Source organism: Anthonomus grandis, chromosome 3 (assembly GCF_022605725.1).
Source record: "Anthonomus grandis grandis chromosome 3, icAntGran1.3, whole genome shotgun sequence".
NCBI lineage: Eukaryota > Metazoa > Arthropoda > Insecta > Coleoptera > Curculionidae > Anthonomus > Anthonomus grandis.
The window spans coordinates 29,722,281-29,735,130 of NC_065548.1; the positions used below are offsets into that span (position 1 = coordinate 29,722,281).

Consider the following 12,850-nt stretch of genomic DNA (forward strand, 5'->3'; position numbering starts at 1 on the left):
TAAGGATCTAAACAAATATGAAGTATTGGGTGCTTCGGCACTAACTGGATTCAGATGGACATAAACAAGTAACTGATCTGAAATATTAACTTCTTGAGTACCAACATCCTGTATAATGTTAGGATTGTAGCAGATCAAGTCGCTTAATGTTGAAGTTAATTGAGATATTCTTATGGCTTCTGATATGATCTGGCTAAGACTTAAGGTATCCAAAATATTATTTAACTGAATGATATGAAAAGCATTATTATCTGACACAAACAGTTTAAATTACCAAATCTAAAAATTAATTAAAACAACCTCAAAATAATTAAAGAATTCCTTATAATTAGGAGGTCTGTAAATATTTCCGATAATCATTATTGATTCACTTATTAGGTATCTCCATCTATACTCATATATGTTCAATTTTGGTCCGGCACTCACTTCTTGATTTATATAGATTCTTTGCTGTTACATAGATTCTAACCCCACCCCCTCGTCTACTATCAATGTGATCTTGTCTAACCAGATGGTATTAATTTACACAAGTACTTTTGTAAGTTACGTTTGGATTAAGTTATTACCAAGTATATCACAATCATATTTAGAAATGTGATCTTTAAATTCACTAAAGTTATTTAAAAAAACATATATATGGACATTTATATGGATATAAATGGACACAGTGCAAAACACAAGAAGAATTAACCAAAAAAAAGAAGAAAATAGAAAGAAAGAAAAATTTGAAAAAAATCAATAAATTATATAAAAAAATCTCTTTTCACATAAAAAAATATTCAACAGTAGCAGCTGCAGCAAAATTAATAAAAATAAATACGAAAGAAACTAAAGTTTACATAAAAAAGCAAAACTTAAACACAAAACCTTCTTAAAGAAATATTAATCTACTTTACCAAAAAACCATCGTAAATACTAGATTAAATCATAACCTTGTTATTATTTATTATAGAAATTAGTAAAAGGTACAAATGTTTAGTTCCTGAAAGTATCCAGTTCTTCCATGTTATTGATTCGGTGAACAATATCACGAACTCTAATGTATATGTATAATCTCGTTAGAACACCAACCATGTTTGGATATATATTTGTTTGTAGCCGCTGTTTACAAGGATAGTTTAGTTTTATTAGGTGTTCACGCACTTGCTCACCTGTAGATTTAAGTTTTTTTCTATTTTTTTAAATGTTCAACTGATCATTGTCATTGAAAAACAGCACGAGTACTACTGGTGGAAGGCTTTTTGCTGGTATTCTATGGCATTTATTAATCTGCGCGGCATTTATTTTTACCTTCAACTATTTAAAAACATTTTGAACCTTTGATAGCAGATTTTCATTATTTTCAGCCGGTATTCCAAAGATTCTGACGTTATAATTCCTTGACGTTTGTTCCTGATTGTCCAATGCTTTCGCTATTTTTAGATTATCACTTTTTAGCTTAATTACCTTCTGCTGAAGATCCGATATCCACTTCCCCTGCTCCTAAATTTATTAGCGTACTCTTTCTCCATAGTTTTTTCTACATTTTCCGCATTATTTTATAAAAAATTAATCCGTAAAGATGCCTTCAATAAATAGCAATGTCATTTTCTGATGAAATCAAATCGATTTTGAGACTACTGGGTATAAACACTAATAAACACAGGTCACATACAAGATCTAAGAATCAACAGGAAGCGTCCTTTAGGAAAGGCGTCCTTTAGAAAACAAACAATTTGTCAGTATATAAAATAGATTTAATTTTATTATTAACCTTATATAACAAGATTAAATCTAGTGAAAATTTATCACAGCTACTAAAACTCACACTAAAACTACTCACGAAGCGCCATATCACTAGTCGTACGAATTTATCACTCTTATGGGCGGGCATGAGCGCAGTTGCTTTGAATAGCAATTGAAAGCAACTGCGGATTTTCATTACTACGCTCCATATTCATTAAAATAATTAATATTACCACCGTAAATAATAGAGAATAATAAATACAAATTACATTTTTGAAAAACATGCAAATTTTTAGTCACATATCTAATGATGCATCCAATGGAGAAACTGATACTGCTATTACGCTAATAATTGTTATTCGTATTCTTTTCGGAACAAAATTAATTTAAATTCTTATGTTATTATTGGTAAATACTTTATAAATGCTACTCAATTATTTATAAGCAAATATAAATTTAATTTTTAAGGTTTTTTTTTTACAACAAAAAAGTAAAAATTACAGTAAGAAGTAGTCCAATATTTTGTAAACTTTCACTTTGCAAGCATCTAGTTAAGTTAGTTTTTAAAAGATTTTTAAGTTAGTTGTTCAAAGAACTTCACCGTGGCTTCTTTCATGAAAAACAATATTAAAATTAAGGGACGCTGGCACGAGAGCCGGCATCTAAATTAAATTTTCTTTCTCAAGTAAACGGGTCTGCAGAAAAGCAATAAAGCATTCCCTAAATTCTTTTTGGCCTACCTAATAAATAAATTAAGTCAAATAGAATAACCTTAATACTTATGAAAATTTAATCTCTAAAATAGGTTTAACTTTCAACATTAACCTCGTTTTGATGCTGAATTAATCTAAACTTTATTAATAAATAGCAAAAATCCGGCGCAAGTTTGTTTAGAAAATTGAAAATTCAATTTACATAACTCCATTGTCAGTTATGACATTCAATTTACATGTTTTATGAAAAAGGTTTCATTAAAACTTTTTCTTAGAACTTATTTAATTTAAAAAATTAGTCTGGTTTGGTACTAGTTAGAAACTGATAATTTATAGCTGTTAACTAGATTTTAAACCTATGTTTGAATATAAGACATAACAAGAAAATTGTTATGGTTTCATAGTCGTCTCAACATCGTTATTTTTATTATCATCTCGAACTGAGATAAAATATAACAAAGATTTTTCTTTAGTTATCTTTAACTTTCTACGCACCTTATTCATGCGAACCCTTCAATTTAAACTCGTGTTAAAGTTATATCATATAGGCATCTTGTGTTTTCATAGCAGATTATACTAGAGCTGAATACACTATTTAATTTTTTAGTTCCTGTATCTTTTTTTTTGTTTCCGAATAAAGCCAAGAATCAATAATATTTAAGTCCAAAATTTAATTAAATTTTTTAAATCAAAAGGCAACAGATGTTAATTAAAAATCATCAGTGGGCGAGTGGAAGTAAATTAACTATTTATGGAAAAATAAATTGAGTGCGTCAATGGTTTTCAAAATTACAAAAAAAATTAACCGCGGATCAAAGCTAAAAGATCCTCATTCAAAAGAAATCCGCTTTAATTTACCCTGCATGATTTTTGGTCGAATCATCCTGTATACCACCTACTAGATATCTCCTATATATCCCAGGATGGAACATTCCTATATATATACACAAAAATTTTGAAAATTTGACAACATGGCACAGTCGATCGTTGCAACACAACTAAAATATTTTAATAGTTGTGACGTTTCCGGACATACCGGAATTAGGTGACAACTTCGTTATTTCAAATGGAATACCATGTATATTTTTACATTTTTGGCTTCCACGTGAAATTTTAGGTATATGTTGTGTATAATCTCCTATACCTAAGTGTAACCGTTTTTGACTTGTTTATAAGCCCTAACATAATTACCGGTTACTCCCTTTTAGTAGCCTTTATTTGTTGGTTAGTTTTGGTTACATTTTAAAGAAAGGACCACTTTAAAAGACTATTTTAATTTTAGGCTAAAATAAAGATACAGGGGTGTCAAAAACTAGCATTAAAAATTTTAAAGAATATTCTGAGCACCTGCGTGTCCAAGTCGCTGATTCTCATATTTCAACATCAATGAGACAACATAGTTATGAGAAGGTAGAAGTAATGGATGTTTGTGATCAAACGGGATATTAATATTTTCCAATCTTCGACCATTTCTTAGAAAACCATTTGAATCAATAAAGAGGTTCAGTTTTCTCATAGTCTTTTTCGAAATATTTTTATTTTACTTTAACTTAGCAATTTGCCTTAAAGAATTGTGTGATTGTATGACCTGTATTATTTGGTTAAGAGAATCTCCTAATTCTTGGACGTTTAAAGGGCCAGAATATTTAATCTTTTTATTTCTGCAATTATATAAGAACCTAAGCATATATGCTACTATACGTTGCAATTTCAAGAAACTTGAAAAGCGTTTTAAAATGTTAGACTGATTAAAAAACAGTCTGATTTAATACCTCAGTACTAAGTAACGAAATTTTTGTTACTTCTGGCAAGTTATTTAAACTCTGAAATATTTTAGACTTTGTTAAATCAAGATTTGGAAGTTCTAGAAAGGCTGGTCCGTGCAACCACATTTCAGAAGTTAAAAGGTCAGTAATAGAAGTACCTCGAGAGGGTAGATCTGCTGGATTGTCGGATGATTTATTATACCGCCTAGTAAATTCAGAGGTTAATTCCTGTGTCTTAGATACGCGATTTAAAATAAATATATTCCAACGGGATGAATGAGACTCAATCCAAGATAAGGCTATCTCGGAATCAGACCATAGATTTATTGAATATATTTTAAACCTATTTGCAGAAATGTTTATGAGTTTTGTGATTAATTGTGAAAGTAGAAGCATAGCGCAAAGCTCTAATCGAGGAAGTGTAACACTTTTTTAAGGGGAGACAATCAGTGGCGGCTCGTGACAGTTCAGGGAGGTAGCGCCAAACCTTGATCTAATTTGGAAATGGATTTGCTTTTAAAAAACTAATTTTAGTCATTGTTTTTATTATTTAATAAAAATAAAAAACACCAACAAAGCCGAAAACGCCAGCCAAATAAAATAAAAGATCTCTACGGAACCGCGAACGCCCGATGAATAATCAAAACAAACAATATCACGCACGTTTTGCTAGAAAAGATTCTATTGGTTTGGAGCCTGGCCCAAAATTATTTAATTTGCCGTAGCTTTACCACATTGTTTCAAGGATATTTGCTGTGATTATTCGATGTAACATGCATCGCTACGGGGCCTGGCGCGACAACTACGTCTTCGATTCCGCATTAGCGAAATTTGCGGAATCTTGCACTGGCTGCGTTCCAGTATTTTAATTTTATAATTGGTATTAAATATTAATATACAGATATTTTTTTGGACTGAAGTAAAATTTAAAAAATAAATTATTTTTTTTATTTTCAACGTTTATTAGGTAGAGCCATGGCACTGTGGCTCTACCCAAAGCCGCCACTGGAGACAATAGACTTTGATAAGACAAGAAAACTGGAAATGCTACCATCCGAATAGGATGTGCGTATATAAACGCAGGCAGCATAGGCTTTCATGCTTGCATCTGCGAAGCCGTGTAACTGAATTTCCTTTAAAGGTTTATCCAAAAAGAAATGTCTTGGAATTTTAAATTGTCGAAGAAGATGTAAATTGTCAACAAAGTTTTTCCACTGGATAATTACATTACTATCCTTTAAGGGTGTATCCCAATCAACTTTTAAAGTCCAGGTATGCTGCATAATCAGCTTACCAATAATAATAACTGGTGATAAGAATCCGATAGGATCGTAGCACTATGCTACTACTGAAAGGATTTTTCTTTTAGTAAGGGGTTCAGGAAAAGTCTTCTTTTAGAATTAAAAAATTATCGACTACTGGAATTCACTTTAATCCGAAAACTTTATTTAGGGTTGAATTGAATTCAAATTCTAATTCTGAATTATAAAGTTGGTCAGTACATGCTGACAAAAATTGTGGTGAATTGCTGCATCATTTATGAAATAGAAACCCATGCTTATTTAATAGGGAAAGTCAACTCCCTATTAAATAAGAATGGATGATCGTACAGAATTTTAAGATCATTAAAATCATCAACACCTCCTAAAATATCATCACTTATTGTGATGATATTTTATTTGGTTTAGAACAGCATGTGATGCAAGTAAATAGTCAGATGAGTTGTTCTATGCTATTTCAGTTAACACACGAGTGGCTAAAAAGAGAGCATTATTAGTACCATAAGTAACCGTTAACAATTCAATGCATTTGAGTTGATCCTGAGATATTTCTCTCCAAAGAATGTCCGATAAAAAGGTTTGCTTAGGATTAACGAATATTTGTCTAAACATCTTTTCATTGTCATTGAGAGAATATCCTGTTGAAGTTTTACAAGAGCTATCCAACACAACATGCAATTTAGTAGTTGCACTGGCCTCTCTAATCACTGCATGATGGGGAAAAAGTATTTTTGCTGGGAAAACTCATTACATTGAGTAAGAAAAACAAATCTTGCATGACCTGGGGACACATATTCCTCGATAAATTGTTTATATTGTATATAATATTCTGGATTTTTCTCAAACCTTTTCTCAAGATTTTCAAACCTTTTACGAGCAATTAAAATTGAATAACCTAACTTGAGGTGCTCATCTTTATTTTTAAGAAGTAAGTTTATTTGAAAAGTTTCATTTTCTAAGATTTTTGTAGTATTTACAAAAATAAATTCTGTCAAGTCATCATCTAGGTTGCGAAGCTTAACAGATAAAGGTTCTTTTAACTCCCAAAACTTAGCAACAATATTTTCAAGGCAGAAGGTTTTTGTTCATCATTGAGCAAAGAGGGCAACATAGTATTGACTAGATTGAATTACATTCAGATGTGCAGTGGAAATATTTGAATTGGAATTTGAAGGATATAAACCCCCAATTACCCAACCAAGATGAGTGTTAATTAGGGTGGGCATTTTGTTTTCCAAACTAATCATATTAGGGGTAAGTAATTGATAATTTAGGTCTGAGCCTATATGAAGATCAATTTCTGAGGGTATGTTAAAGTTGGGATCAGCTAAGAATATATTACTTGAAATATTCCATGCACAAGTGGTAATTTCTATATAAGGAAGTAGACGGTATGTAATATTGGGAAGTACCACACAACCTAACTTAAAAGAATTTTGTTTAAAATTGGAATGTAAAATAACATCCACCACTTTTTGTGAGACGCTATGAGACAGGGAATACCTGAAACTCGTGCTGTTTTGTTGTATGGAATATACTTTAGTTTTTCAATAAGAGAACTTGTTATAAAGGAATTTTGAGATCCATTACCTAAAATACCCTTGACGGTAACTGGGTTGCCATCTGCATCTAACAAGATTATAGAGACAGTAGCTAGAAGGACTTGAGAGTTTTTGGTAGACAAATTTGAAACTGTGTGAGTCTCTTGGGGATGTTGACTCACTTCATTTTGTGATACATTAGCAGCAGTTAGATGATGTCGAGAAATTTTTAGAAGGCATAATTTAAAGTATTAATTTTTAAAATCAATCAAAAAAATTAAATCTTACTCCATTTTGTCCTATTATTCATGTTGCATCCTGTAGGATAGTATTACTAAAGACCTAAGTGCAGATTTTACCCTTCATATAATTTATCTTTGATGGTATGACATCTATGAGTTTGGAGCATATTCTCTTCTCAGCTGCTTCTCTATCTGATAAAAGTAATCAGTTCTTCATAATCATGATTTGAAAAAAAAAAGAAGTTTATCTTTAGTAATTAAGCCTTAAGCTCATTACCTCTAATGGAGCCACTTGTTACGAAGTCCATTCTAACTTACCTTGCTTTCGGCCTGCGATGTTAACTGAAGGTATAACCTTCCTTGAGTTTGGCATAAATGAATCAGTAGTGAAATCATTTTCATACACATAGAATTTCAAATGAAATTGTTTATCACTGAGATATTTATGGTTTCGAGACTTAAGAATCTGAACCCAAGTCTCAAACATATTGGGCCTGTTAATAAAATAAAGAAGTCTGTGTCTTTTGCTGTTCACAGATTTAACACATCAGCTTCTTTTTTTAGAATCGATTTATCACATTTTTGCTTACATTTCCATTCGTCTTTTTCACAAAAAATTTAATTGCAATAACTACTTATGCAAGTGCAATGTCACCAGTGTCTATATTCGATTCAAAGTTTTCACTATTAATTTCTCAGTTCTTATACAATAATAACAGTATTATTCACTGCTCTTTTAAAAATTTTCCTAAAACCCACGTGTCAGCACATATCACAAAACACCTAGAGAAATTTTGAGCCAAATCAATATTTACTTAAGTTTTTTTAAAATTTGATTAGTAAAGGTTAGTTTAACGGCAGAAGTAAATTGAAATCATCTACAAAATTCTAGAAAACAAAAACCTTTAAAAAATGGCTGCATTTTATATAACCTATTAGATGCTTGACGGCCCGTGCAGCCTGAGGCGGTAGTTTCGCTTTCTTACCATTATCTATATGTGAGCGAGTAGAAGCTTTTAAGATCCTGCGGTTAACAGAATAATAACCGCAATAAGAATAATAAATGGATTGATAAATCAGATGACTGATACGTTGACATGACAGCTGTCACCGGTACTAACGTCAACCGCGGATACGACGAACCCTAACAATTGTTTCACAGCTCTAGAAAGCAAATTTCTCATTGCTGGTAGTGACACTGAACTGGCATAACTTCCTAAATAATAGCTTAATTTATTTGTCCAAGTCAATAAGTTAGTAAAAACAGTAACTTTTTAACGATATTCTCAAAATAAAACCCTGATGCCAATAATCTTAACACATTATTATAACTATCATAAATATCATATTTAGAGATAATGCTTTAATTATAAAAAAGCAAAAAGATTAATAAGTAGTACTAATACATAAGTACCTTTATCAAGTCACCTCAAAAGTTAAAGTCAAGTCAAAAAAACAAATTTTATAAGAATTGCTGCAAATACGCTAATTAAGTAAACTTCATACGATAACTAATATGAAAGATAATTTTTAAAAGAAAACTCAAAATCCATCATCATTATATATTGTGGTTTTTTAAGAGAACGATTACCACAAGCTAAACATGTTTATTCTATGTGACGTAAAAGCAGCTGTACGTATCTAGAAAATATTAAATTTTTATGGTAAATCGTTTATTGCAGAACTAAAATCGATGTCACCCACATTTTCTGAGGATTCCGGAAATCCGTCCAGCACTTGCCAGGAAAATCGTCAGGGTCACTTTACTACCACGGTAGAAATAAGAAAAAGAACCGGCGAATCTTTGGGAATTATTTTATCGGCTGGTAAGTTTTCTTTTTGCATTATTAAACGGCAGTTTTGAGGTTTAATGTAATTTTCAGTAAATCGTCTGTAGTTTTATGTACGGTATTAGGTGTAAGATTGGTCTAATAAAATACTTTTATGAGTCGTTTACTTTTATTTGATCCTATATAATAAAGGATGAATGTACCTAATTGTAATAATATAGTTTTCACATTGTTATGCCTAGTTTTACAAAAAAATTTTTAATATCCTATTGAAAACCGCGTAATAATTCAACGTATTAAGAGCAACTACATATCATTTAATCTACCGAGTAAACCAGGTTTAATCCATTAAGTGTAACTCCAAGCTTTTCATGTTTCATTTAAACTCTAATCTGGATCACGGCTAGTGTATTTGTTTGGAGAAACTCTAAGTGGAACAAATACAGATAATTTCCATATTTATTTTATTTAGTTTACTTTGCTCATATCACTAAAAATAGCATTAAAGTCGGATATTTATTCTCGGATTTGTCGAGTTTCTCTTTTGATCTCAATTTATTATTAGGATTATCTTTAGACTCGAAAATAGAGGAAAACAAAAATATATAAGATATTATTTTTTTCGTTTCTCATATATTGTTAGCAAAAATATATCAATTACGTTCATGTTACAGGATATTGGTACTAATGATTATAAAATTACCTTATGAATATAGTGATATTATTTAATGTATAAGAATAATTTTTCACCAATCACTAATAAATGCCAATCTTATCAGACATTATGTGCATATGGCGCCTTTACTGTTAAGATTAATTGTAAATAGAAGACGTCCTGACGTTCAATTATTTATCCGGTATTAAATAATCATTAACGACTTTATCAAGAATATTTTTTAAGGGTACGATTAAAAACAATTCATTTTAAGTTGTCACGGCTCTACAAAGTACAGGGTGTCAAAATATTTTTAAGCTTAAGGAATATGTCTACTACTTTGGATAATGCAGCTGATGTTTCAAATTAAATCGAGAACATTTAATTCAAATTCAAATGGTTACTCTTAAAAAAACATGATAAAAGCAGATACATACATATATGCTAACAGAATCATATAATATGTACCATTAAAACTCATTATCTAGACCGTGATTGACAACCGTTGGTACGTTAGGCGTATATGGAAAACAGAACGTAGCATTTTGAAAATTTGGTAGCTATGGTAAGAGATAATATTTTATCGGCCTAAAATATTTTCAACACTGTAGCGTTGCCACTTATACAGGGTGTCCCAAAAGTAATGGGACACAGAACAACAGTAGATTCCTTACGTCAAAATAATGTCATTGACGTCAACTTACCTTATCCTAACTTTAATAGTAACTGAAATACAGGGTGTCAAAGTATTATTAGATTTATCGTTACTTTCAGGTTCTAAACCAATTGACATACTGACATGAAATTTAAAATATACGAGTCTTTTTAAAAGAAAAATAACATTTCGTATACAGTTTTCGTGTTTTCGATATAGGGCGCTCGTTGCGTTAGTTTTTACTTTTTTAGAACCCCTAACTTTTTTCAGCCCTGTATATCGGCTCAAAAAGTAGCAAAATAAACTCCTTTTTTAGTTTTACATAAAAAAAATTTATGCTTTATTAAAGTCGCTAGGAGCAACCAAGCATCGACGTAATCACAATTTTTCAAAAAAAAAAATTGAATAATATTTATTTACTACTTTATTTAAATCGCATCTTTGGCAGTTATCGTTGGAGACATATAAAACTTTTAAACAGGTTAAAAAGTTTTTTATTTTAAGTAATGCTTAGGCTTAATTTGTTTACCAATTTGGAGATGCGTGATATGCTATGTGTTTACGCGCAAGTAAATTTTAATGGATGGCATGCAAGACGCAGGTATCAGAAAAAATTTTCATATAGACAACAACCAAACCATAAATTATTTAAAAGAATTCATAGCCGACTAAAAGAAACTGGATCATTTCGGCCAAAAATGCCTGTTTTGGGAATACTCAACCCAAAAAATATTTCCCAAGAACAGAAAGAATAATTTTTAGTCCGCGTAGCAGAAAATCCCGGGTTAAGTACTAGGCGAATAGCGGCAGCTACTGGTGTAAGGAAATCATGTGTTGGTAAAGTACTGCAGAAAGAAAGACTTTATCTATACCACTTTACACCAATTCAGTGTTTGATTCCACCAGATTTGCCAGACAGAATGCAGTTTTGTAGTCAGTCTAAAAATATTGTCACGCCGTCCAGACGACGGTGCGGCGGACCTCCAACTCCTCTCAAATAAAGTAGTTCCTACGCAGCCGCGTTGATTAAAAGGCCAGCTTTTAGCTTCTTGATTATGCGCGGTGTACGGGGATGGGGGACAGATAGCCCGAGGAAAATGACTTAGTTTGCTTGACAAATGTATTGTGTCGCCTTAGGCTGTACAAAGGGCCTTACCACAAAAGGCCAAGGGTAATGCAGGGTGTAACTTTGACTATTAGTTTTCAGCTGAGGGGCGTTATCAACAATAAAAATACCTAAATTAAGAAATAGTTTTAAACCCAACCCTTTGATTACTGTGTCCTGGAATCCCCCGGAACCTAGCTATACGAGCCAACTCTTCCCTCAGGTAAGGAGACCGACTGTGTAACTTGCAGATAATTTGTCGGTTCCACCAAAGGGTAGAGTAATCCCCTTATAACCACCGTTACCACAAGTTACGTTCCACCCCTAGGCGGAGACCAGCGGCTTATGGTCTAACCGGTTCCTACCTGAGGGTAGAGGATCAACACGAAATGGTTATTGAATAACTGATGATCTCCCTAGACTTCAAGCTTGTATTTATACCGTCAAATTATGTCAATAACCCATAGTAAAATAAAGATGAATTACGCGCAATTGCTAACGTTGCATTTTGAGCTTCGCAAATTCGATTGTGAAATTGATCAGTAATTATTAATTGTTTAGAAATTATAACAATAATTATTTGTTTTATACTGGGTGTAATTAATTTGGTTGACAATATGCAAAACTCAGATCCAACGCATTAGCAGAGTGTTGTTCATAGGCGAGTTCATATTTAACTTTAGAAATGCTCAGTGGAATACTAAAAACTCCCATTCAGTTGTCAGTCATTTTTAACATGAATTTAAAGTTAATATTTGTTGTGGTATTTTTAGAAATCATATAATAGGCCCCTATGAACTGCCATCTAATTTGAACAGAGACTCCTACTTAAATTTCTTACGAAATCTTTTAGAAGATATAACATTTTTTAGCCAGCGCATTTTTCTCGACAGGTACTCAATTACCTTGACAAACAATATCGCGAACGTTGAATTGGCCGTGGAGGACCTTTGCTTTGGCCTGCGCGTAGTCCAGACTTAAACCCCATGGAGTTCTGTATTTGGGGATATTTAAAATCAATTAACTAACTTAATATAAAAATTGTAAATTCTGTAAATATGTTAAAAAATAATGATGATTTCTTTTTAAAATACGGCAGTCATTTGTTAGACGTATTTCAAAATGCATTGAAGTTAATGGAGATCATTTTGAACAGTTGTTATAGTAGCGTTATTTGCATGTTTTTTTATTTATTATTGTTTTTGGTATATAATAAATATCATGTACTTTGGTTGTGATGATATAAGAATTAACAAAAAAGTCGAAATATTTTTTTTATTTAGTAACTTTTCTAATTTTACTTGAATCTCAATATTCTTAAATATTAATTTTATTATATTTAGGATTGCATTGCTAATAAATTAGTAAATGTAAGTTA

General features: G+C 31.5%; 1 protein-coding gene across 1 annotated transcript in view; it reads left to right on the top strand.

The window, feature by feature from the left end:
- Positions 1-12,850, top strand: part of LOC126734646 (glutamate receptor-interacting protein 2) — a 1,148,906-nt gene that overhangs the window by 569,302 nt on the left and 566,754 nt on the right. The window contains exon 4 of the mRNA XM_050438344.1: positions 8,950-9,093. Coding sequence (XP_050294301.1) covers positions 8,950-9,093 — 144 coding nt within the window. The remainder of the gene's footprint in view (positions 1-8,949; positions 9,094-12,850) is intronic.